At 39.3% G+C, this 27,207-nt stretch overlaps 1 protein-coding gene across 5 annotated transcripts in view; it reads left to right on the plus strand.

Annotated features, from left to right (window-relative positions):
* MORN1 (MORN repeat containing 1) overlaps positions 1-27,207 on the plus strand; it is a 144,207-nt gene that overhangs the window by 92,108 nt on the left and 24,892 nt on the right. For 2 of the 5 annotated variants that reach the window (XM_034753712.1, XM_034753714.1), the window contains one exon: positions 4,615-4,688. In XM_034753712.1, coding sequence (XP_034609603.1) covers positions 4,615-4,688 — 74 coding nt within the window. Of the gene's footprint in view, positions 1-4,614; positions 4,689-21,378; positions 21,967-27,207 lie in introns of those variants that run through there. The other 3 variants (XM_034753711.1, XM_034753713.1, XM_034753710.1) reach the window with 3 other exon arrangements.

Genomic DNA, 27,207 nt, shown 5'->3' on the forward strand with positions numbered 1-27,207 from the left:
GCGGTTTCACCTGATTTATCTCTGTGTAAGTCAGATGAGAATTAGACTGGTTATCTGTACAACTATTCCTCATCTTTGGAGAAAGATTATATTATTGGTGTTTTCCAAAGAAGTGATCCTGTCTTGTAAGGGGTTCAGGGTTAATCTTTTGGCTTTATATTTCTGCACACCAAGAGAGAATCCTCCTATTTGGGACAGAGTTTGCAATGAGTAATGCATCAAACATAGCTTCTTTGTCTGTTCATGGAATATCTGTGAGCAGATTGTGATTCTCACATGTATTTGCTAGTTGAAAGCAAAGCGTTCATAAAATTTTTCTAAAAATATTTAAATGTCTGTAGATTGATTGTTAACACTTACCTGCTTGAACTGTGTTCATTAGTTATAATTGGCCAGATAAATCACGTGACTTAGCTTCTGCTCTCTGACTAGATACTGGGAGAAGCACTCTCAGCACAAATTTTTGCATAGCTGAATTTAAAATTCAGGGTCAGCAAATACCTGCCAGACATGACTCTGCCATTCACTTTCAGCAAATGTTTGAGCCAGTACCACTGAGTTGCTTGCAGTAGGAAAGTTAACGCCAAAGGAGTGTGTGTGGCCAAAGTGAACTCATTTAAAAATCTGAGTGCAAGTTAACTTGAAAGCCCCACGCCCACAAAAGTTCTGTATTCGCCTAATTCAAGATATAGTACTGGACCTGAAACAGAAATGACCCCATCCCTTCTACCCAAGCTTTTGTTTATGGGAGAGTCCACAGAGAAAAAAAAGAATTCCCCTTAGAGAAGCTCTTCTCAACCACAGTGAGCGAGTGAGGGCTACAAGGGCTTTGTACCGCCAATCTCTCCCACCTCCATCGTTCATGTGTACAGTTCTCTCAGGCTTGAATTATGTTGTTTTTAACTAAACTTGGTGGCTGGTTCTAATACCTTTACTGTGCTGTATGCAATGCATTACTACTAAAGTTCTAACAAACAAAGAGGGAATGATACTCCAGTTCTAATTAAAGAAATAGGCTTCTATTGCTAACAGGTTCTTTCCCTCTGCTCCAGTATTAAGGATCAATGGGCTGTCACATGCACGTCTTTTTAATACATGCCAGCTGAGATGACATTAAAGTGATAGAATGATCACTATAATCAATGCAATTCAAAAGAATTTTGTGGCTTAAACATGAACTTGACTTTCCTCTGAAATTCGTCTTTAAAAGTAACATTGTCGGAGCAGCAAAGTACAAGGTTGCATTTTGGTTTGAAAAAAATACAACCTTGGGATGGCAGAATTAAAAAAAAAATCTTCATGTAGCTGTAGGTTTTCTTATTTAACTTATATTTTAATGCAATTCAAAGGACCTCTATTTATTTGTAGTGCCATACTAGACTGAATCAAAAAATATTCTCAAGTGGAAGGAAATCATACTGAGCTACCCAAAGAGAAGAGCTAGTGGAGGAGGCATCCTCAAGTTTTTATTTCCATAGTAGTGGTGTATTAAACCATGCAAATTGACACTGCAGCACATAAAAATTATTCATTCTACTCAAAGGCAGCTGTAATTGATCTTTCTTTGCCTTTAAAACATGAAAGTATGGGTTGCCTGAACAGAGTAAGCATGTGTGTATTGCTGAATGCCAATACAGGTAATATCAAACAGGCTTATCCATGTCACTTGAAATTATAAGCTAGTGTGTTTTGGCCTCTCCATAAGCACATTCTCTTTGGCCCCTTACAAGCAGATGCATCTATTAAAGAAACAATCATGTTGATGCTGCAGTATACAATTACAGCAGGGAAAACAAAACACAAAAGGAACAGCTTAATTTTGAGCTAATGGAATCCATACATACCATTGTTTTCATATTTTAATCAGTGCCTTTAAAATCTACTTACACACAATACTTTTGAACTCTTTCTTTTGTTTTTTCAAAGCCCTTGAGGTTTTGTAAAAACTCTTAGGATTCTTGTAAACCCTTTTATTTCTCTTAAAGTTGGCAGACTGACAGGCTTTAGTTATTCTTAGTGCTAAATTATTTATCTTCCTTTCCCCTCCTAGCCCTGACTTCTGAATCTTTAACTTGACTCTTGGGATATATCTGGGGCCGTTTTCCATTTAAAATAAAGCAGTTTTCATCTTTTGTCTTTAATTTTTTATCATGAAAATTGTACATGCAAAGTTTGAATATCTAAGTATCTTAAAGGTGCAGTGTCTGTATTTTTTTTAAGTGTCATTTTCAGTAGACTAACCTTACTACATAAAGGACAATTTCAAATTTAACTTGTTCATGACAGCTAGTTCACCATCTGAAATCATTGCAGCAGTAGCCTCTGGAGTTGACATTTTTTAGGACACCAGTACCATCTTATATAATGTATGCTAGCTCAGTCCCAAGGCTATTTCCCCACAAGTCATAAATAAGAAAAAAGTTACTAAGCCTTTCTTGACAGTATGTATCTTGATATTGTATGATGATAAAACAACAGAATTTGCCATGCCAGAACATACATTTGATCCTTCAAATCCAGCATCCTGCTGAGCCTAATGTTACAGTTCTACTTAGTTTGGGCATATCACTGGAAAGTGATTAATGTACTTTAATGAGACTTAAGCACATGCCTAAGTACTTTGCTGAATAGGAATAGTATTACTCAAATGCTTAAAGTTATGTACATTCCTAAGTGCATTGCTGAACTAGGGCCCTACTGACTTCTGGCCGGGAAGTAGGAGCACATAAACTCTGAAGAAGCAAAGATCTTTTCATGCAAATGTCACGAGTGTTGGAAAAATAGTAACAAGAAATACAGAAAATATTAAATAAACATAACTATAACCTAAAAAACAATTTTTCAGAGTTAACCATAGATGTTGATGGATTTTAATGCATATAGCTCCCTGTGCACAAAACCAGGAATATAGCGTACTCCCTAGAATGTGAATAACATATTTAGCATTTTAAGGTAGATAGTTTTGTAGTCTGCAGGGTTATATTTTACACTTGTGATCAATGCAGGACCTGTTAGGTTGGTATTTTGAAGAACTGTCTTACTTTACTTTGCATTTTTGGTGCTATATAAGTAAAGAATGTAAGAGCAACACAGACAAAAAATATTAGATCTCTTTCTGGCTGTAAGAATAAACATTGAAAAAATATATATTATTTGAAGAATTCCCCAAAATCAGAAAGACATCTTGTCCAGATTAATAGAAAAGAAATGGGGTATTTTTGTCTTCTTAGCCTAACTCCTTATTTACATTTATCTTAAAATAGTCTGACATTTAACACAAATAAACTATTAGTAGGTTTCCAAAGCAGAGATCTTAGGTCTCTCTGAAGGGGCTTGCTTTTGTTTTGGTGGCAGCTTGTTTTTAGATGATTCTGGAGCTGGTGTGGATTCTGAGCTTTGTTTGGAAGTTGGCATTAATCGTATCTGTAAATGTGCTACTTCTGGTTACATAATTTAGTCTGGAGGTGAGGAATCAGGGTCTAAATTAGTTGCTAGTTCTAAGTCTTTTTATCGTGTTACCCCATTTTGTTTCCTTTTCAGCGTGTAGCATGTCCATGTGCAGACTGCCAATTAGGGCTCTGATTCAATAAAGCAAGAAAGTACATGCTTAAGTGCATGAATAGTCATATTGACTTCAATATAGGACTTACGCACCTGCTTAACATTAAGCATCTGCTTATGTGCTTTCCTGAATAGGGATGCTTTCCTCAATCAGGGTCCATATGCTTAAAATTAAGCATGTGCTTAAGTGCTTTACTGAATCAGGGTGTAAAGAATCACATACATTTGCACACATGGGCCAGATCCTCGGGTGGTGTAAATCAATGGAGCTATAACTATTTGCTCAATCTGAAGGTCTGGCTCTATGGGTCTGATTCTCCACTGCCTTCAACCTTATGCAGTCATTTACACCTGTGCAATGTGGGCACTTTGTGAGAATTCAGTTACTTTGGTTAATAGAATATTGGAATCATCAACCATTTTTAAAGGTAACCTTGCAAAGTGCACAAAGTAAAACTTAATATTCCAACAAATACAAACTGAAAGGATCAAGTGTATCAGGTATGAGCTCTGCTATGAGATAGCTGTGAAGTGGTAAAAGCATTCTGAAAATCAGTGTGCACATGAGCCTATGGGGGTTTGATCCTTCGTTATGGAAGTTTTGGTAATTATTTCAGTGGGAGCAGGATTAGACCTGTAAAGCACACCTTTGCTTCTGATTTCCTCTAGCCAGTACTGCCTTGATACTCAGGCCAGGCAGAGTATGTGAGACTAATCATATTAAATCTAGGGCTTTTGCTTTCTTTTAATGTTCTAATTTTTCCCAAGTCTTGGAGTGTCTCCTTGAAAAGTGGTTCAGAAATGTAAGTTTGATTGATGGGTTTTTTGATCACTCTATATGTGAACATACTTAAGATGGAGATATGTGGGTGGCTGTTTCAAATGCTGCTAGGAGATATGCTATAGAAAAATGAGAAGCTGGATAAAGCAGTAATAAGCATATTGTAACGGACAGTCCTGTATCTCATAATGGTGGCTCTCCAGCTCTAATTTCTGAGTATCATTATCAGTAGAAGTGTTGTGATAGCTATGCTTTTTTCCTGTGTTCTGCAGGTCTGAAGTGACAGCGAAAGGGTACAAGTCAAAACAGGATCAGCACTCCACGAAGAACTCTAGGGTATTGCCAGGTAAGGATTTCTAGCTGTCTGCATTACCATACACATCAAGTGATGTGTTTCGGAAGCTGAGTAACAGTATAATTTCAGGATCAAAATAACTAGGTCATGATGATGATCATGACCACTTGTTTTTAGTACATTTTCAGACCATTAAGTGGCAGGCTAGTCCTAATTTCCTAGGGCTTTGTTTCAAAACACATGATTTCTTCAACATTTGTCTATCACAAAATGATAATTGTTTTAGGTTCCTCTGAAATGAATCATGATTCTCTTGTTCTTAAATCACTGTTTGTTTGGTGTCCTCCATAACAATTATGATTTATCTTGGATCTGGATATAAGCAAGGTCATGGAAGCCTTTTAACCTCACACTCTCAGTGACACCAAAAAGAAAACAGAATCACATATGGAAGGAGCTCTCATAGTAGGAGCTTACTTTAAAAAAAATTCAGTGATTGTGGAGGTGTGGCAATAGCCTGGTGATAGACCAGGAAATCTGCATTTGAAGAGATGCTTACCCTTTCAACCACACTTAAGTAGAATAAGCAATGTATTCTGCTATCCAGGGCTGGCGCAACCCATTAGACGACCTAGGCTGTCGCCTAGGGCACTACAATTTGGGGGGAGGCGACCGCGGCGGTATTTCGGCGGCGGGACCTTCCGCCACCTCTGTGGAGGGCGGCATTTCGGGGTGGGACCTTCCACCGCCTAGGGTGGCAGAAAAGCTGGCGGCGCTCCTGCTGCTATCTCATGATCTCCTGAGAGATCAGATCTCATGATCTCTTGGGGCTAGATCCTTAGCTGATGTAAATCAATCTAGCTGAGTTGAATCAATAGAGCTACATCTATTTACACAAGCCATGGAGTTGGCTCTTGGTGTCCAAGGTATGTTGGTATGGTGGCGGGAAGCAGCACATTATGACCTCCTGATTGGAGGGGAAAGATTAAGGAAATGTCTTACTGAGATTGGAAAAGATGGGAGAGACTTTTTTTTCATATGCTGTAGATAGTTACATTTTTCATGTTAAAAACCAAGTATTTATTATCGTATCCATTTATAAAAACTATTGTTGTGAGTGTTCACCAAAAAGATTGCTGCGATCCTAGTATTCTCACCCTTGTGCTAAAAGTGAAAGATGTTTCTGCAATTCTATGCTTAAAGCTTCCCAGGCACAGGGACTCAGTGATGAAATGGAAAAACCATTTTTATTAACTACTGTACTGTTATCAAAGATGTGCATTTTTAACAATGAAGGTAATTAACCATTGGAATAGATTGCCAGGGGCAGTGGTAAATTCTCCATCACCTGGAGTCTTTAAACCTGGATTGGATGTCTGTCTAAATTATTCTATAGCTCAATTGCACCAAGTCAGACTATATGATCATAATGGTCCTTTCTGCTTAAAAATCTATGTATCTGTGAATTTTAAAATACACAAAAGAATAGCTGTTTCAAAACTTATCTGATTGATCTTGCATATTATAATTCTGACTTTATTGACTCTGTCGTTGAAGGGACAGATTTCAGCCCCTGATTTGACTGGTCTACTCAAAGGATCGTTGTCATCTGCGATATTTTCTTTCGTGTGTCTATTTCATTTTTATACTCATTACTATAAAGTTATAACTTTCTTTTTCATTTTTGAAGTTGGTGACCTCTGAAGGTTTTTGCATCTCTGAAAGTTTCATTGATGGAAAAAATATCAGGTATCATATTCTGGAAAGCCTATGGCCCATTAACTTATGTCTATTAATGGCTGAAAAATTCATAAACCTTTACATAATGATTTTCTTTAAGTACAGTAGTATTAGCTTTTATGATAATTTTACTGTTATTTATGATCCACAAAAATGTCCATTGAAAAGAGAGAGAATCACATAGGAAGCCTAATTTGTAGATACTTTAATAGCTTATAGTAATTGTTGCAGTCTCTATTAAAGATTAAGGAGGTTACAAAGCCTGTCTTTTTAAACCGAGAATAAGTCCATGTAAGCAAAGTTATATTATTAATGGTGGTTTGAAGTGATTTCTTGGGGAGCTGCATAATTCATTCATAAATTCCATTCATCTTCTTTATAGTTTGAAAATATTTGTGTCTGTACCATCGTGACCTGATTACAGTCTCTTTTTGTCTGTGTGCAGTTATCCTGTGCTTCACACTGATGTTTTTAAAGCTCAGAAATTAGTAGCAAATGCAGTTGCTTTCAGTACAGGAGGCTGCTCTGAAGAAACTCAGAGTTTGAGTTGTTTGGGACCCACTCCTCCCTGATCTGATATCAATGGGAGTTCAGAGTACTTGGCACACACCAGGACTGGGCTCTTGGAGACTGATCCAACAAACACTATTTCATGTGCTTAATTTTACTTATGAGAGTAGCCCCGATGAAATCTTTGGGACTGTTCATGCAAAAAAATTGTGCATATGTGTACATTTTTGCAGGATCAGGAGTGTAAAGCTGGGCGGGGCAAGGTACTACAAGATTTGATGTAAGCAACAATTCTGTGCTGGCCCGGTGTAGGGTGAGTGACTAGATGGCCCCAAAACACTATCTTTACATCTCTAACTTATATACTCGTACACCTGTATATATATATGTATATATATGATCAATGAAACAGTGGAGACCAAGAATATGAGAAAAAACTTGTGCCAAAGAAATTTTAAATGGTCTTTAAGTACTTGTCAGCATAAAGGCTTGCATGCTCTAAAGAAGACTCCTGAGCATTGCTGGTATATACCTAATGCAACTGAGACTATCTTATATTTTTAGTTTAGTAACAAATAACATGCCTGTCTACATGGCATCTGGAAACATCACATGTGGAAGGAAAATACTAACGTATAACTGCCCACAATTTACAGCAGAACTAACCCTTTCCTTATGAGCCACCAGCCCTCTCCCACCCCCAAAAACAAGAAAAAACAAACAGAAGAAGAAAGTGCCTTTATAGTTTTTGATCTGGTCAAGGGAAGGTTTGGCTAAAAAGATGAGCCTTGCACCAGACCAAAATAACTTGATCTCGCTGATGTACCACCAGGGGGAGTGAGTTCCGCAGCCTAAGACTCTCCATTGAGGATACCCTGCCTTTCAACCTCAGGGACTGTCAGCAAGATCTGATCTCTGCTGCCACAAAGGTATGCATAGGAAGAGGTGCAAGGTTGAATCCTTACACCATTGAAATCAATGGGAGTTTTGCCATTGACACCATTCAAGCTAGGATTTCATCCACAGTCTCTTACATAGCCATGTCCCTGCCAGATAGGGAATTGTACCCAGTGGGGAACTAGGACAATGTCCAGCGTGTCCAGATATGCCATTCTTCCAGCAGTTGGCTACTCTAAACAGGCCAGTTGATGCATTCTGCACTAACAGAAGCTTTTGAGTGGTCTTCAAGAGGACTCCCAAATTGTAGTCATTGAAGCTGTAGATGACAAAGACTGTCATTATTAACTCAAATACAGGCTATGTTAATTCGATTCCCATACATTTTTATTAGTGAAGGTAAGTTTATAGATATATATAAACCCACATGGCAAAACTGCTACATGCCTAAAGTGAATTGTATTTTTTTCCCACATGCCACTTATTCCCTACTTTAATACAAGCGCTCCATTTAAAAAATAGTACACAGTGTTGCATTGCTGACACTGCTTGTATGGGAGAAAGCGTTCCTTCAAATGTAGAGGATTTGTCTTTACTGAAAAGTTAACTCAGTTATAAGTCAAGTGTTGTCCCTAATTCAAGTCCTTTCAATAAACAAAACCCCTTAACTCAAGTATGGTGCTACTTTTATCTTGATTTGGCTGGCCTGTCAAGGGGCACAGGCTACCATTAAAGTTAGCACAACTCATCAGCTACTAACACAATCGCTGAACAGTAATCCAGCCACTCTGTTCAGCTCAAAAGTTATTTCACAGTGTTGCCGCTGTCACTCATGCTAGGCTAATTCAAGAGGTTTTAACTCTAGTGTAGATAATTTAACTCTGCAGTGAAGACATAGCTAGAAGAATAAAAGACTGTCTCATGGAATGAATTAAAGTGTCTGATATTCCATAACTGAAACAACACCTTTTGGGCCAGACTGTGCAGCTGATTTTTAAACCAAACTCCCCCATTGATCATACTCATGATCTGGCTTTTGTTTGTTATTTGAATATTACTATGGGTCAAATTCTCTGCTCGGTTTTACTGCAGTGGAGCTACTCTGCAATTACACTGAAGTAGTAGAGAGGAGAAGTTGAACTTGTGCTTCTAATAAAGAGGATCTCTTGCTAAGATGTTCAGAAAGCAGGATTTAAATAAAAAAAATACCTTGCTTCGGATTTTCTCTAGTAAAAACCCAAAAGCTCTTTTAATTAGGCAACTTAAAATAAACAGTTGATATATTTTAAAGTAAATATCAACCCAAAGGTCTCAGGCTAGGTCTACACTACCCGCTTGAATCGGCGGGTTGAAATTGATCTCTCGGGGATCGAATTATCGCGTCTCGTCGGGACGCGACAGTCGATCCCCGAATCGACGCTCTTACTCCACCAGCGGAGGTGGGAGTAAGCACCGTCGACGGGGAGCCGCGAAGGTCGATTTTGCCGCCGTCCTCACAGCAGGGTAAGTCGGCTCCGATAGGTCGAATTCAGCTACGCTATTTGCGTAGCTGAATTTGCGTATATTAAATCAAACCCCCCTCCCCCCCCCATAGTGAAGACCTGCCCTTAGACTCTGGTTTATTAAGAAAGTTTTGACTGGTTCTCCACTAATAATTAGCAATCTTCTTGGGTTTGGGGTTTATTGCAAAAATACTGTATCTTTCGTTTTAAGATTTGTGCAGAACACTTTCCCAGAGCTGATTTTAATTACTCCTCAGAAAGCTGCAGCTGAAAGCAACGGAGAGCACCCCTCCCAACAAAGCCCTCAGTGCAGTCTATTCAGGGATCATTTAACAGTACCTCAAGAATAGGCTTCTTGTGCTGTTTAAAGCTTTTAGTATGACAACCCACAGGTCTGAGTATCAGGCCAATTACATCACATGGCAAAAAGAAAAAAAAATCTACTTGTTTTTCTCTGGTATGAAATCTTCCTTGAATAAGGAAAGGTGTGCCAGGTAGCTAGCTTAATCTTTATAGACAGATCTGTATTCCAGGGAATGTTCTTAACTGATGCAGTGTAAAAATAGTCACCTCATTCCAAGATAGGATAAACAGTAAAATGTAAAGAGATCTAAAGGACAAAAATTGTTAAGATAGCAAATGCATACTTTTTATACATCCAGGTATACATATTTATTTCAGTGCTCTGCGCTTCACTGTTGTCAAGAAAACACTCCACAACATCGAAATGGCCTTTCTTGACATTGTTGTCAAGAAACCCCTCACCAACATGTATAAATCATATATAGCATTCTATTCAAATGAATGGGGCTGAGTTTGCATATTACAGAATACACTGCCTGCTGTATTTTCCCACACTGTATTTAGATGGGATTTAAAAAGTAGCAAAGGCATTTTATACTGTACTGTTTTGCAGTGCTTTAAAGAAATCAAATTCCAGATAGAGTGATATTTTATTATTATTTTCCCTGTTTCAAATGTCATTGTATTTTTTAGAACAGATGGGAGGAGAAATAAGGGAGGGAAAGATTTGTATACAACAAAACCTAACAACAGCCTTTCATAGATTCATAGATGCATAGATTTTTAAGGCCAAAAGGGACCATTATGATCATCGAATCTGACCACCTGCATATCAAAAGCCAGAGAATTTCACCAAGTAATTCCTGAATCAAGCCCATAACTTCTATTTAAGCTAGGAAAAACACTGATCTTGACTTAAAGACTTCAAGTGATGGAGAATCCACCACATCCCTAGGTATGTTGTTCCAATAGTTGGTTAATGACCTTTGCTGTTAAAAATGTGAATCTTATCAAGCTGCAGCACAGGATATCATTTCTGGTACTCCACAGAATGAAAAACTTGAGAACCCAAGCCATGAGAGATTTGGGCACTGAGTAGAGTGATACCATATGGATATCTTTTTCTAAATGGGTCACAGAATTAAAACATTTGACAACCATTGGTAAGGATATGAACTGGACACGGAGGTCACAGATTTTGTGACTTTAACAGACCTCCATGAGTCCTTTGGCTTCAGCCCACGCCAGAGTGACGGGGCTGGAGTAGCGGCTGGCAGTCAGCTGCCAGGGCTGGAGCAGCCACCGGCACCCCTGTTTGTTAGTCCCCCTCATCCCCACACACTATTTTTAGTAAAAGTCAGGGACTGGTCACAGGCTTCCATTAATTTTTGTTTATTGCCCGCAACCTCTCCCTGACTTTTATACCCATGACAAAATCTTAACCTTAACCATTGGTTTAGTAACACTTGCCATAAGGTTCTGCATATAGTCTGCAAAATCTAACATTTCATCCTAGCTTGTGACAAAGTGCTCCAATCACCGCTAGGATGGCACCTCCTCCTGGCCGTTCTGGGGATTAGCTTCACAAGGTCAATGCCCCCTCCCACGGTTGCATGCCATCTCTTCCTGGTCTGCAGTCCCTCTCTCACTCTGGGTGCTGCAGCCTCCTTTTTGTGACCTGGTCCTCTGGCCAGGTCACTATACGTGTTTTCCCCTTCTAGGGTATCAAAATCTTCCTTCAACAATCCTGGGCAGTCTTCCTATTCGCTGTCTCATAGTGCCATTCCCTCAGTGGCTGTCCAGGGAACTCGGCCTGCCCTCTACTCTGGGTTCCAGCTCAGGGACCCTCTAGCCAGCAGACAAGGTCTGTTCCATCCTGGACCTTACTGCCTTTCCCTGAGCCCTTTCCTTATCACCTGGCACTCCCAACTACAGACTACTTCTCTCTGTAGCCGAAAACCCTCCTCTCATTTCCCATGAGCCCCCTCACCTCCCTCCGCCCCTACCAATTTCCTGCCTTTATAAATCCAGCCCAGCTTGTTCCTCATCAGCTGGGCTTCCTCACTCATTCAGAGGATTACTTAGCCACCTGACTTCCCTCAGCTATGGCCTGCCAGGTTACTTAGCCCCCTTCTCAATCCATATTAACCCTTTCCAGGCAAGTGTGGGGTTAACAACCCATCACATAACTGTTAGATTTCAGTACACGTGTGCTGAGGTTTGTGGGGAAGTCTGTGGAGAAACTGTTATTACTTTAAAGATTGTTATAGGGCAAAACCTGCTTTTCTTTGCCCAGGGTCACAGAGGGAACTGGAACTGCTACACTGGTGTGAGTCCCAAATGGTAGAACCTAGCACAGAATTTTGCAAATTCTGGATCTGTGGTCTGCTGGGACTTCCTGCACCCTGGAGCAGTGATGAAGACAGGCAGGGCTTTTGGATCCATTGTTATATGGCTTGTAGTAGAGGATTCCTTTTTCCTCAGCCTTGGTGCCTGGGGTACACCTAAGTATGCAGCCTCATTCCTCCGACTCTGCACTGAGAACATTTTTGAGACCTTTTATGGGCAGGGTTTTTTTGGAGGAGAAAGAGTAAAAGGAATATAGTGTGTGTGTATGTAAGCAATAAGTGGGAAATAATGAAATTTGCAAATAGAAATATGGAAAGAATATTGGATGAAAACACAACTGATCTAAGGGCTTCCTTAACCATGGAAAAATGCATTCTAGCTGTCCAGTGCCCATTGTTATGCATTTACAATTAATACCACACCAAGGAACAGTTTTCCAGTTTTGGAAAATAACATTGTCCTGATGGTTATGCCCATGGAAATACCATGCAATTCTAATACTATACAATACAATTCTAGAGTATGAGAAGGATAGGGCTGGGGCCCAACACACACTAATAATGCCCCAGAAATTTTGTTATGCTTCTTAGTTTCAATTAATGAGAGATGAATTTCAAACAATGTGGCTATTGCAGGAATGTTTGCTAAAGGCACAACTATGTTTAAATAAACAGAAAACAACTGGCAGTGCTAGTGCAGTCTTAAACCATGAGCCTATAAAGGCTTATGAACATGCTTAACTTTATGCACTGAGACTAGCCCTATTGAAGTCAATGGGGCCATAGAGTAAAGCATGTCTTTGAGGGATCACAGCTTGATACTAGATCCTGAGAGGACAGCAAAGCATGCCTTAAGGTGTAATTTTAAATATTTAAAGATTGTTCCTTACACGGAAAAATTTTTCTAATGTATTGGGGCAGTTCTTCAACATGTAAAATGTTAGTACTTGGTATTTGTACAATGTTTCAAAGGCTATCACAGCCTCTGTGATATCTTTTAAAATTATTTTAGAGACAAACTATGGTGCATATTATTTGACTGCAGAGCTGCTGCATTTTGGGGGAATATTTAATATTTGTGTATTTTGAAAGATATACTGTCAAAATTAAAGTTTTACAGCTTCTCCTTAGCTGGAGAGAACACACTTTTATTAATGCATAAGGCTGGAGAAATGCATTTAACATATTAATTTTTAGGAATGGTGGTAGATAGGAATGATCATTTTAAATTCTTGGAAGGCACTCTGATAATATGCAATGGCAGACCACATAAGAACCTACTCTATCTTTCTGTCTGTTTGTCTACTCTGAGTTTTTATAACATTTAGGCCTGGTCTACACTGGAGGGGGTGAGGGGGATCGATCTAAGGGCTGGTCTACACTGAGGGGGGTGGAAATCGATCTAAGATATGCAACTTCAGCTACGTGAATAGCTGAATAGCTACGTGAATAGCGTAGCTGAAGTCGAAGTATCTTAGATCGACTTACCTTGGGTCCTCACGGCGTGGGGTTGACGGCCGCGGCTCCCCCGTCGACTCTGCTACCGCCGCTCGCTCCGGTGGAGTTCCGGATTCGACGGGGAGCGCGTTCAGGGATCGATATATTGATCCCCGATAAATCGATCGCTACCTGCCAATATGGCGGGTAGTCTGGACGTACCCTAAGATACGCAACTTCAGCTATGAGAATAGCGTAGCTCAGGTCGACGTATCTTAGATTGACTTAGAATCACTTACTTTGCATCCTTGCAGCACGGGATCGATGGCCACCCCTCCCCCGTTGACTCCACTTCTGCCTCTCGCCGTGGTGGAGTTCCAGAGTCGACGCAGAGCGATCGGGGATCGATTTATCGAGTCTACACTAGACGCGATAAATCGATTCCCAATAGATCAATCACTACCCGCCAATGCGGCGGGTAGTGTAGACGTACCCTTAGAGCTGAATTTTCAGACATGATCTCTAATTTTTTACTGGGAAACTCAATGTCATGGATTCAATGTGTTTCTAATGGAGTCCTGCAGGAATAATTTCTTGGCCCTAAGCTAGTTAACATTTTTTAGTAATGACCTGGAAGAAAACATAAAATCATCATTGATAAAGTTTGCAGATGACCCCAAAATTGGGGGAGTTGTAAATGATTAAGAGGACAGGTCACTGATACAGAGAGATCTGGATCACTTAGTAAACTGGGTGCAAGCAAACAGTATGTATTTTAATATGGCCAAATGTAAATTCATACATCCAGTAACAAAGAATGTAGGCCATATATACAGGATGAGGAATTCTATCCTCGGAAGTAGTGACTCTGAAAAAGATTTGGGGGTTGTGGTGGATAAACAGCTGAACATGAGCTTCCAGTGCAACGCTGTGGTCAAAAGGGCTAATGGGATCCTTGAATGAATAAACGGGAATCTTGATAGGAGTAAGGAGGTTGTTTTATCCTTGTATCTGCCTGCTACCATGTCCAGTACTGGCTACAATTCAGGAAGGATGTTGATAAATTAGAGAGGGTTCAGAAAAGAATGATTAAAGGATAAGAAAATATGCCTTTATAATGATTGACTCCAGGAGCTCAATCTTAACCAAGAGGAGGTTAAGGGGTGACTTGATTACAGTCTATAAGTACCTACATGGGAAACAAATTTAATAACAGGCTCTTCACTCTAGCAGAGAAAGGTATATCACAGTCCAATGGCTGGAAGTTGAAGCTAGCAAATTCAGACTGGAAATAAGGCCTAAATGTTTACCAATGAGAGTAATTAACGATTGAAACAATTCACCAAAGGTCGTGGTGGATTCTCCATCTCTGACCATTTTTAAATCAAGATGGGATGTTTTTCTAAAATAATTTTGCGGGGGGAGGTTCATGGCCTGTGTTATACTGGAGGTCAGACTAGATCCCAGTGGTCCCTTCTGACCTTGGAACCTATGAATCTATTTTAAAAAAGTGTGGGCTATTGTGATATATTAAATCACAGATCTTTCTAACCAAGAGTTGTTTATTCACGAATGCAGTTACAACTGCAGACACAAACAAATAGGCTTGCATGCAGGTTGCATTCCCTTCTTTACCAGGGTTCACACAAAGACTTCTGTAGTTGAATATTATATTGCAAGCAAACAAATTGTTACATATGCCTAATTTCCTGCTTTACACATGTGCATCTCTGAAATTTTGTATGAGCAGTGGCTGCTTTGAAGCCAAGCTGAAAATTTGGCCTCTAAAGTCTTACATCTGCTTTAAGGATAAAAGAATACACAAGTTTCTTTTCTCCTCTTCGTTCATGTGTGTAACTTCCATCAACATATTAAAGGCCTACATCCTGTTTTCTACTTCAATAAGAATGTTGAAGAAGAGGGTAGAGCTGTGACAATTAGCACAGGTTCAAGTCATACTGCCTGCCCTGACACTGAAAGAATGGTTCAGAGGGGGGTCAGTGGACTTTACATATAGGTAAACCTATAGCTCTTATAGGTTCTCCAGAAACTAGCAAGATGAACACTTCCTCCCCAGCAGGTAGCAGTGCTTAGAGTATGGCCTAAGTGTGCACAGCCTAGTTGGCCGCTCCCCCAGAGGTCCCCAGAGTGCCGCTGCACTCTAGCCAGCCACTCTGTCAAGGAGCGCTTGTGGCAGCATTCTGCATGGTACCGATGAGCTTACACTGGGATACGGAGTAAGTCTCCTGTGCTCTCCAGCTCCCCAGTATGACTGTGCAGGGCAAGGTACAATTTAACCCTCTTTATTCATGTAAATGCCCAAGTGCCTCACCTTTTGGGGTTAAATGTGAATTATTCTATAAGGGAAATGATATGAAATCTGCATTACGAAGGACTCAACCCCAGCAGCATAAGCAACTAAAATATCAGGGAATGGTGCATTTGCTCCTGAATATAGGGTGGGTCAGACTTGGCTGTTGGGCACTGGCCCTTACAGCTGCATCTCACACTGAATTAAAAGGCAATGGAGAGGGTATGTGGCTCTGTTTGTTTCTTCTTTGTATTTTGCCTTGTAACCATGTATCTGCATGTTGGACTCCGACTCTGAGTTCTATGACTTGGCAGCGGGGAGCAGTATTTCTTTCCAGGGGACCTTAGCTACCCATTCTCTAAGTTTGTTCGTCTTTTTTTTTGAAGTCCCTTGTCCTTATTCTGCTGCTCTCGCTTCTTCCTTTCCTTAGAATCATGAATTCTATCATTTCATGATCACTTTCATCCAAATTGCCTTCCACCTTCAGATTCTAAACCAATTCCTCCCTGTTGGTCAGAATCAAGTCTAAAATGGTGGTCCCATGGTTAGTTCCTCCACTTTCTGAAACAAAAGTTTGTCCCCAATACATTCCAGGAGCTTATTGAAAATTTTGTGTTTTGCCATATTAATTTTCCAACAGATGTATGGGTAGTTAAATTCCTCCCATGCTACCAGGTCTTGTGTGTTGGATTTGTTATTTGTTCTAAAAATGCCTCATGCATTTCCTCGTCCTGATTTGGTGGTAAATAGAAGACCCATACCAGGACATCACCCCTATTTTTTCCCTTTACGTAGAGACTTTCAGCTGATCTGTTTCTCACTTTTTACAATCATCCTGACATTATCCGTGAAAGGACATTTCATTCCAGGTAATGTGAGATCTGTGTGCACTTGGTGCAGGATCACACAGCAGCTCTGAGGGTTAGAAGAATACACTTTAAATGCTGCGTTATGTTGCTACATGGTGCTGTGCTGTATTTTATACTTCTTTCTGGGGATTGGGTTGAAAAGCTATCTTTCCCAGCTTTTTGTGTTGTGACTACATATTTCTTTCCACGCTTAGATGCAGTACTAAAAGGGACAATTAAAACTATAGCTCAGGTGCTGAAATGGCCCATTTTTGTTTTTAAATGTTGCTTATCTTTAGTATAGATTAGTAAGAGTCTCACAGCACTTCTTCCAAGAGTAGGGTGTTAATCCAGGTGTCCTGGCCACATTCCAGCTTCAGTAATAACATCCTGCCTACCTAAATTCCCCCTGTAATTTCAATTTCATGCAGTGTTCTTCACTTCCAGCCCTAAATTATTGTGCGGTTCTGTATTTCATACCAGAAGTGGCTTTATATCAGCTGTGATTCCAATGGCCTTTATATAGTTTGTAAAGTGCTTTGAGATCCTGTACTATAAAAGTCACTATCTAAATATAAAATTATTATCATTGCAATTTTCTTTCCATGCTAGGTCTATTGACTATGCCCTTCTGTTAATACATTCAGTTTAATAAAGCACCAAGCAATTTTAATCCCTGTGTGGTTTAAATAGAACACTACATAAACTGCATTGTGAGCAATGCACTCATAAATTAACATGTATTTATCAAATCAATTATTATCTAATCTCAGTCGAAATTCCATTTCTTGCAAGTGCCTGGACATTTTCTCACCAGTTTAAATAAATTGCATTATGCTACTACTTTGTGTACACAATCAGTATATGGATCTGTTATATAGATAAAGTTTTGTCTACTTACTGGTCCAAAAAACAGTTTAAACTTATTTTACAGCTCTCATATCCTAGAGAAATATTCGGCTGGGCAGAGAAAAATTCATTGTCCGCAGTCCCAATGGGCTTTGTTCTATTTTGCAAGAATACATTTGGAATCATATTCTGGCTTTTGATATGCACCAAGCACACCACTTCCATTGATATCAGTGGGAGCCCCTTGCATCTGCAGCCAGAAAACAGCCCTGGAGTCTTTACACTCTCCCATGGTAGGAAATTTTCAGGATTAATTGCTCTACACAGAATTAAATTGAATATTTAAGAAGCTTAGTTCTGTTTTCTTGCTCCTTTTTTACAGTGTAACCCATTCCTACAGATGTAAGTTTCAATATGCAGAGAAATTCCCAGTCTCTGCAAAAAGAACTAACACCTCCCTCCCTCCCCCCCCCCCGCCTTGTTTTAATATGTTTTCTGGTGCCAAAACATACAGAAGGCTAATATGTCACAAAGGAAAAGTAAGAAGAATAGGACTGTTTCTAAGGCAACAAAACGTTTTTATTTTATTTCCCACTCACTTTTATAATGGTTCCTGTTGCTTTGAAACTCTCCAGGCATTTTGCAGGCAATAAAAGGGGCAAATAACTTTCTTTCCTGAAAGTCTTTTATTTGTGGTGTTTCTTATCTAAGCCAAAACGTAACTGCTTAAATGGCAGATGCAGTTACCCTCTGTTTACACAGCACCTTGGTGACTGCTTTAAAAGCATACACCGATTTTATTACTATTATTAATTCCAATTATACAGCACGGCGCACTTCATTTTGTATGGTGTTTTTCATGCCAAGTCTCTCCCAAAATGTGTAAAAAAGTTAAATAATGCAAAGTTAAATACTAGCAGAAGGGAAGAGGAATTCAGAGATATAGGCAAGAGAAGTTTTCAGTTAAGATTTGAAAACAGATTGGCCTGATTCTCATTTACATTGAGGCCCCTTAAAACTGCTGTGGCATTACATTTCAACCCCCGTTCAGGCCTCTTTCCGTTCCACTATGTAAATGAGAATCAGGCCCATTGTGTCTATAAGACAGCATTATATGGGAGGATTGTTCTAGATGGCAAGAGCTCCAATATTAGGCTGTCTCAGTAAAGGAAGGGTCGTTGTCTTAATGGTCAAAGAGGAGGGTTGTGCTAGATGAGCCGGTGGAGCAGGGAGTCAGAAGCGAAAGAGGTGGAGTCTTTAAGGCAGGTTGGAGCAAAATCCATGGAGAATGTTGAAAAGTAAGGCAGTATTGAACTGGATCCTAAAATGAATGGGGAACCAGGGGAGTAGTCCGAGGATTAGGGGTGATATGGATCAGACTTATTGATACATTGGAGAAAGTGGGCAGCAATGTTTTGTAAATGCTGGAGTCTCCAAAGTGAAGCCAAGGAGAAGGGAGCTGCCATAGGCAAGGTGAAGGCCTGGGTCAGAATCTCTGCAAAGTGCATGCCAAGCCTTCACTTTCAGTGAGCTCTAGAACTCACCAAACTCAGCCCAAATGTTAGTACAGAACAGTATTTCAAAATATTAACAGATTATTGCAATTATAAGTGCAGGTCTTCAATATTATTATGTTTTGAACTCTGTTAATCATATTTCTTCTTCCTTTCTCCTATCATCAGTATATTTCTTGCATACTTCCATGATTTCATTCTAAAAGTGTATTTTTGTACAGTAAAATATCAGCAAAGGCAAGCCTCCTTTAATGCATTTTAAATTATATTGACTAATCCTGGATAATTCTGTCACAGTAAAGTGCAAACACTGACAGTCCGTAGTGGCTTGTATAGCCTCGTCAGACTTTTGTGTCTGAGAATCTGGTAGTTGTAGAGGCAGCAGGATGAGGTGGAGAGAGCTGAGCTATTAACAGTTCATCCTAGGCCCTCTAGTGTTGTTAGTCTACATTTTGGACTTGAAGTAAAGAAAATGAGAAGGATAGCGGTACCAACATCCCCTGATACTCCTAGCTATAGGCAAACTTCATGGTAACTGGGTAAAGAAATTCATTTTTAACTAAGTGACTCTATGACATATTAGATTATAACATCCAAAAATAATTGTTGGACTTCTTAAGAACCCAAGTAGTCGTGGATCCCCTTCTTAATGTTTTAGAGAAATGATTTAATATAAGACTTCATCTTTTTTATTTACAGTTCCAAAATACTGCCCTTAAAGTTAAAAAGCTAGACAATCAGACTACACTGCTGTCTACCTCACTGGAATACATGGTCACCACTAGCAACAACTGCCAGCTTTGTTAGTCTAGTTCCAGGCACATACTATAAGTAGCACAGAAATGTTTAAAATCAAACCTCTAGTTGGGCATAGGAATGTAATAGAGCAGAAATAGACTAGATAGCAGATATTTTCAACAAGAGACAGGACAAATACACTTTATTTGGATCCTGCTATCTAGTGCCTCTAGAAGTGAAGATCCACATTGCAGATGGGAAAAGAGAAGAGGACCTTTAGTGTCAGTCAGAATATGACATTCTTTAGGCTGTAACCTGGATATCCTGGGTGTGTTTGCTTGTGCAAATACAGTGCTTTAAAAACCTTCACTTACCACAGCTTCATGGCCCAGAGGCTTAGTAACAGGATATAGAGCCTGCCACCTATAAATTGTCACTTGGAATCCAGCCCAGGTTGATAGTGGCCTGTGTGAAATGAGTTTGGTGGTCATAATCCAGTTTGGTTACCAGACAATTGTCCACCTCACAGAAGTTTCTGCTTATAAGTGGCCCTGAAAATTCTGTATTGTTTTGCTCCATATGTGGATCTCTATTAAAGTCAGTGAGAGATTTGCATGTGAAAGGACTGTAAGGTCAGACCCTGATTAATCTGTATGTAGTGAGTCCCTTGCCTTCCCAGCTGCCAAGCAACATATATAGTAACTGACAAACATTTGTATCCCAAATGTGTCACCATTATAGTCCCACAGTATGTAAAAAGCAATACTCATTTTAAATTATTTTCAGTACATAACATCTCATTTGATTTTCATGGATTTCCAGGTACTACTTTTCATAGTTCACAAAAGACATTATACTTGTTGATTACAGGGTCAACTCAACCTTTCATTCTTCGGAGGTGGATAAATTGACTTCCATGCAGTTACTTTGTGTTAGTCTCTTTAAGGAAACTTTCAGCCATAGGTCTTGTCACTCTTTGTAGACATTAGAGATCCTAAGGAGCTTTTCATAAGAGGCAGGGTCTGTCCCTGTGTCCTGGGTCAAAATTTCCCCTCTTCCTCTCCCATTTTGCTTTGTGCTGTGGGTAGGTTCTCCATGTTTCTGACACACTCTTGCCCACAGGTGTCTGCTTTTCAGTGGGGCTAGATGTATTTAGGTCCTGTTTCAGCTTTACACATGTGCTTAACTTTACAGTGTGAAACCATTGAAACCAATTACACTATTCATGTGCACAAAGACAGCATGTGCACAAGTGCTTCCAGGACCAGAGTCATAGTCAGTTACACTTTTTGAGAGCCTATAAAAATATAAAGTATTATTGTAAATCATAATATTATTATAAATTATATATGATCATAAATCATCATCTAAATTACATTTGTTGTGGTGGTGGGTTTTTTTTTTCTATTTTAACTGTGTATTGTTTTGGGAAATTATTGTATATGCTAATCTACCTATATGCTAATCTACAGTACTGTGAAATGTCAGCACAGATTGTCATACTTGCCAGTAAATGATTAAATCTTTTTTATATATTTATGCTTTAACAAGAATAGAAAACAATCAAAAATATTCATTTTTGCTTTCTATTTTTCATGGACATTGTACACTACTTTTCATATGTGAGAATTAATGTGATGATGGAGGAATGTAGATACAAGGACAATTCTATCATTGTTCCCTGTGCTTTTTCTTCTTCTTCATTTAAAATGTTTAATTCCCAACTTTCCCTTATCTTTTCCAGGCCAGTATGTGATTATGGTCCATGAAGTGACCATGCCCCCATTCTTGGGCCAGACTCTCCCACCTGCTTTCAAACTCTTGAGGGTTTTGCCAGAGAAAACCAAAGTCAAGAATATTAAAAAGGAAACTGTGAAAGCCATCAGTACGTAAAGAAGGAACATAAATGTGTAAAGAGTCAGGACCTTTATCCAGCACCCACTGAAGTCAGTGGAAGTTTTACCATTGAGTACAATGGGAGTTGGATTGAGTTCTTGAGCCTTGATCGTGCCCATGCAGTTGGATTTTAAGTTTGAATATTGTGGACCAATCAAAGCAAAGAAATAATTGACCACCAGAGATCCATTTCACACTGGTCCTGTCTGGTAACATTTTAGAAGACAAATAGATATTTCAGATTGTATTATGAGAAATAGGTAAAAGACTTTAATCGAATCTATTTTTCATCAGTACTGTAGAACCTCAAACTTATGAACACCTCAGGAATGGAGGTTGTTTGTAACTCTGAAATGTTCATAACTCCGAACAAAACGTTATGTTTGTTCTTTTAAAAGTTTACAACGGAACATTGACTTAATGCAGCTTTGAAACTTTACTATGCAGAAGAAAATACTGCTTTCCCTTTATTTTTTTTAGTAGTTTACATTTAACACAGCACTGTACTTTTTTTTTTGGTCGCTGCTGCTCTCTGATTGTGTACTTCTGGTTCTAAATGAGGTGTGTGGTTGACTGATCAGTTTATAACTCTGGTGTTCATAACTCTGAGGTTCTGTTGTATATAAATTGTGTGTATTTTAATAGAATTGAATTCAAATAACCTGGAGTTTATGCAACAGTTTGATCAGATAATGATGATGCTATAAAACCTGTTGAACCAGCTGGGCAGCTTATGGATGAAAATGTACATAGCAAATTACTTTTATGGCCACACTGAACACCTCTGTAATAACACGTTTACTAATATATTGGTCTGTGCATAAAGTCTTGTTCATTACCTACATATTAAAAACACTTGCCCACTACAGGATGACAACCAGGCTGCTATCTTCTCTCTTGAAACTGGTTCCTGTCATCACCTAAGGAGGATAAAAGCTGTGTTAATTATTCAAAAAAATATCTTTGTTGAATAGTCCAGAAATGAAGCTGACTGGTGATGGTGGTAGTGATAGAGTGTTGAGTTGAACCAATTGTAACATATTTGTGTTTAGTGGCAGCTACTGTTGGAATTGCAATATGGAATGCCATAGTGGATGAAAGGTTCAAGAAGTAGTCATAAAACACATGAAAGTTAGCCATGCAACAAGAAAGGAACCAAGTTCTGAGTGTAAAAAGGGATCAGAAAAAAATAAGGGATTTAAAAAAAGCAGAGCATCTCCTGGAAAAACAAAACCATTACTATCTGGCAAGGGTTTATCAGTGTGACTTACTACCAAATGCCAACGGCTAAAATGAAAAAGTAGAGCAGGGGGAAAATATGTTAAAACTGAAAATGGGAAATTTTCTTTGATGTGTCTGCTTGTTGATTCGGAATTCCCCATTTTCAAGCATCATAGCTTTTTAAAAATTATTTTTTGAGATTAAAACTTTACCTGATTTTTAGCATTGTATTAAGTGCATTGACTGACTGCAGAGTACAGAGAGCATTGAAGGGGGAAATTATGTACTGATCTCCATAGACTGCTCAGAGCTGAGCTCTGTGTAAGCTCCAACACTTTGTCTTTCACCAACTGAAGCTGGTCCAATAAAAGATATTACCTCACTTACCTTGTCTCTCACATACTTGAAGGTTTATATATCTCCTGACCAAAAGACTTTCATTATTTCACATCACAAATAAACCAGGGATCCTGTAGATCTTTGTTAAGTCTAATGAGCTCCTGTGCACAGTAGAGATTGATGACATCTGAAGCTAGGCAGACAAAATTAATCCATAAGAATAGGTTCAGCATCTGCTCACAGCACTGAGTCAAGATCATACTGTGGACATTAATAACAAGGAATCTGATGGTACCTTAAAGACTAACCGATTTATTTGGGCATTATCTTTATCGCCTCCATTGAAGTCAACAGTAAAACTTCTATTAACTTCAAAAGGAGCCGTATGAGGCATTCAAAACCAGGTAGGCAGTGCTCCTAACCGGTAGGAGTCTTTGCTGGATAGACATTTCTGTGTTCACCTTGGGAACACAGGTAAGGCAGTAAATATATGCTGCAAGGGGTCACTACAACTTTCTATAACCTCTAATGGCTTGTTCAGAGCTGCATGACTCAAATCCTTCATTCCCTTTTACTTTATGAGACCAACCTTCTTTTCTGTTCCTTGCTTTGTTATAACCACTATAATTTTGCTGGAGTAGTATTGCTAATTATTACAAATAACAGTAGTTCACACCTTTCTCGCACTATTCATCCAAGAATCTCAGTCAACACATTTCTTGAAGTCCTATCCATCAAGTCTTTAAATCAAGATTGGATGTCATTCTAAGGCCTTGGCTACACTGGCAATTCACAGCGCTGCACTTGCTGCGCTCAAGGGTGTGAAAAAACACACACACCCCGAGTGCAGCGAGTGCAGCGCTGTAAAGCGCCAGTGTAATCAGAGAGAGAGAGCTCTCTCGCAGCGCTGGCGGCGCGACTACACTCGCGCTTCACCGCGCTGCCGCAGCAGTGCTGTGAATCCGCGAGTGTAGCCAAGAGAGATGCACTGGTTTAGCCAGAAGTCACGAGTAGTGATGCAGGAATCACTGGGTGAAATGTTCTCACCTGTGTTTATGCAGGAGGTCAGATTATGTGATCGTTACAGTCCTTTCTGGCCTTTAAAATCTATGAATCTTACAGCATTAATTAACTAAGCATCTAAACAACCCTGTAAAGTAGGGAGGTGTTGTTATTCCCATTTTACAAATGGAGAAACTGAGGCATGGAGCAGTAACTGGGCCACAGCCACACAGTGGGTCAGTGGTGGTTTGGGAATAGAAACCAGGAATCCTGACTCAGTCCTCTTACTCAGGACTTTGTACTTTACCTTTGTGCTAATATGGTGCTAAGTGCTCTTACTGGTCTCCTTTTTTAATTCATGAGAAAAGCCTCTTAAATCATTAAACCTCCTTTCTCATGGCTATTTTAGCCTAGCATAGAAAGCTAGAGTATTTACATACCGTCTCTCTTTTGTTGTTTTGTTATATATAAATACATACGCAGCTTATGGCTGACAAGTTCTTTACCATTAACCAAAAAGGAATCATGGAATATCCCTTATCAAATACATGATCTACTATCACAGCCCAACCAGAAGATAAATCAAACATTGCAATCATAAGTCTTTCTTCTTCTCTAGAATTAGCAGATTTTTATCTCTCTCCCTCACCCCCTCTCTGAAGAATGTTTCTGTAGTGGACAAACTCCTGGTGTGCTAGGTCTCCATGTCAGTAGACCTTGTTAACTGGCCACTCGCAGTTCTTGTCAGACATCAGAATAATGAGCTACATGTGCTATTGATTTAACGACATCTCTCGCTACTAGGAATCGATCTTATGCTTTCTGTGCACTAAAGCAAATTTAACAATAGGTTCATTCAGGGTTAGCTAACTCTAAAGATCTACAGGCTTTGAGATCATGTTCCCTGTCAACGTGTGAGTTATACAGTATAAGCCTTTTAGAAGATCAGGACTCTGTCTTTCTGAAGTAATCAGTTTAAAAGTCTAATTTCCAAACACTCTAGCCCAAATAAACTATTATCCCACCCTCTACTGCATTGAAATCCCCATTACAGTGAAGCAAGGGGAGCAGGAGTCCTTGAGATTATAAACTACACCTCTTCTTCTTTTCCTAATAAGACTTGTTGGGTTGCCTGTTATCATTACAGGAAATGAACATGTACATCTAAGTGGGTAGAATGGCTTTGCTCTCAGATAAATTGCCCAAATGTAAATATAAATCCTCTGTAGTGAGATTCTGTACAGTTTCCCCAGGAGAGCGGGTTCCTTGCTATGAAAGCGGTGCATGCTGTCATACATTAAATAAACATCAACGTGTAGCATGTGGTGTAGGCCAGAGAAGGATCTTCAATGGCCCTTGCTATATGCAATTTTTGAGGCATATGGTCCCCTAGGTGACTCATTTTTGGAAAATTGCTAAAATACAGACAACTCTAGCAACAAGTTTTGGTTTTGTTTCCTTGAAAAGCTGCCCTCACTTTGTTCAGAGTAATATCCTGGGAGATCACCTGGCGAGAAGCACTCACTGTCAACAGTACCTGAAAATAAAGGTTTTAATTAAAAGTGGCATTTCTGAATCTCCTGCTGGCTGCCATATTATTGTGAATTTGACATTGTTTATGGCACCAGCAGAAGCCAGAGATCATAAAAAAGATTTGATCTTGCCTGGGAATTTATTTTTATGTGGTATTTTTGCAGGTTTTAACATCAGAAGAAGAATTTTTACTTTGAAGTTTAAAATAAATGCAAAGTGTTTACAAACAGCAAGTTCTTCTGATCCTTAAGCCAGCTGAAAAGCAGGATCGAACATTACCATATAGTTTTAGTGTGAAACAGGAGTAGAAAACACTGGGTGTTCTGACAAGTTGAAAGCTGCTGGTAAAGATGCATCAGAATGACAGTTTTTAAATGACTTTGGTGTAGGCTCCAGGGCCCAGAGGTATTTAGGTACTTAATTGCTATTTGACTTCAATGGGAATTAGGTACCTAAATACCTTTGAGGATGTGGGCCTAGGTGATCAGTCTTAAGGTGCAATCATACAGTTATTCACTCAATGGAGCTACTTGCATCAAAATAGATACAGTTTATTTATGTAGAGATATGTATTCTTTTTCTCTTCCTCCTTTGTTTAGCTCTGTCATTATGGAAGGCAGTGATGGGAATAGATGGGTTGTACTACAGATGATCTCCAGCAAGTTTTTAAGATAAATGACCTTCCTATATTACAGCGCTTTTAGAGGATTAAAGCCCCTCCTCCCCCCAGAATGCTGGCAAAATAGCAGACCACAATTGGTGAGATGGGAATTTATTCCTGTAAAGCACTTGTGCGTGGTGCTGCCTCACAAATTGCAGGTTGTAGTAGCTGCATTTTTCTCTCTGAAAGAAAAGGCAAATGTATTACCTTGTCAGGTGTAGGTTACGTAGATCCTCCTGCCACAAAGGTTATGAGTTGTACTGTGTACCTGTGTCTTTTGCCTTATTAATGTATAGTGGGGCCAAATCCAGATCCTATTGACATCAATGTTAAAGTTGTCCCAGATATTTGTATTAATTCCATATATAAGGTAAAACTATTGCTTTCCAGGCCATAGATTTGTCATTAAAAATATCAACCAGTTTTGTGCAGACATATGGGAGGTTTTGAGTACACAGACAGGTCTGCCAATAAGAACTCAGAGCACATTTTGGAGGCACTTTAAAAGTTGGCCTCATGACTCATTTATATTGCAGCTGCCCTCCATCTTCTCTCTTCTATAAATGGGGATAATTCTTCCTTTGTCCATCTTGTCTCTTTAGTTTGCTTCTTTGGGACAGAGAATGTCATTTTCTGTATGTTTGTACAATGTCCAGCAGAATGATGCTCCAGTAATCAACTGAGGCATCTAAGCAGTAATATAAGTGCTTTTTTAAAATGTTCTGTTTGCTACACATATGTACCACATATTCAATCTGAAGAATGTTTTTATATTACTAAAATGAACTACAAAATATATTCACTATAAATTAGCTCTTTTTTAGTGGCTTTTGGGAAGTTTTGGAGAGAAGGTGCCGTTTCCATGCCCACAACCACTACTGCGATTTGCTTTCTCTTGTTGTCTCCCAATGAAATGTACGT

This window comes from Trachemys scripta, chromosome 19, assembly GCF_013100865.1.
Source record: "Trachemys scripta elegans isolate TJP31775 chromosome 19, CAS_Tse_1.0, whole genome shotgun sequence".
NCBI classification, from domain to species: Eukaryota; Metazoa; Chordata; order Testudines; family Emydidae; genus Trachemys; species Trachemys scripta.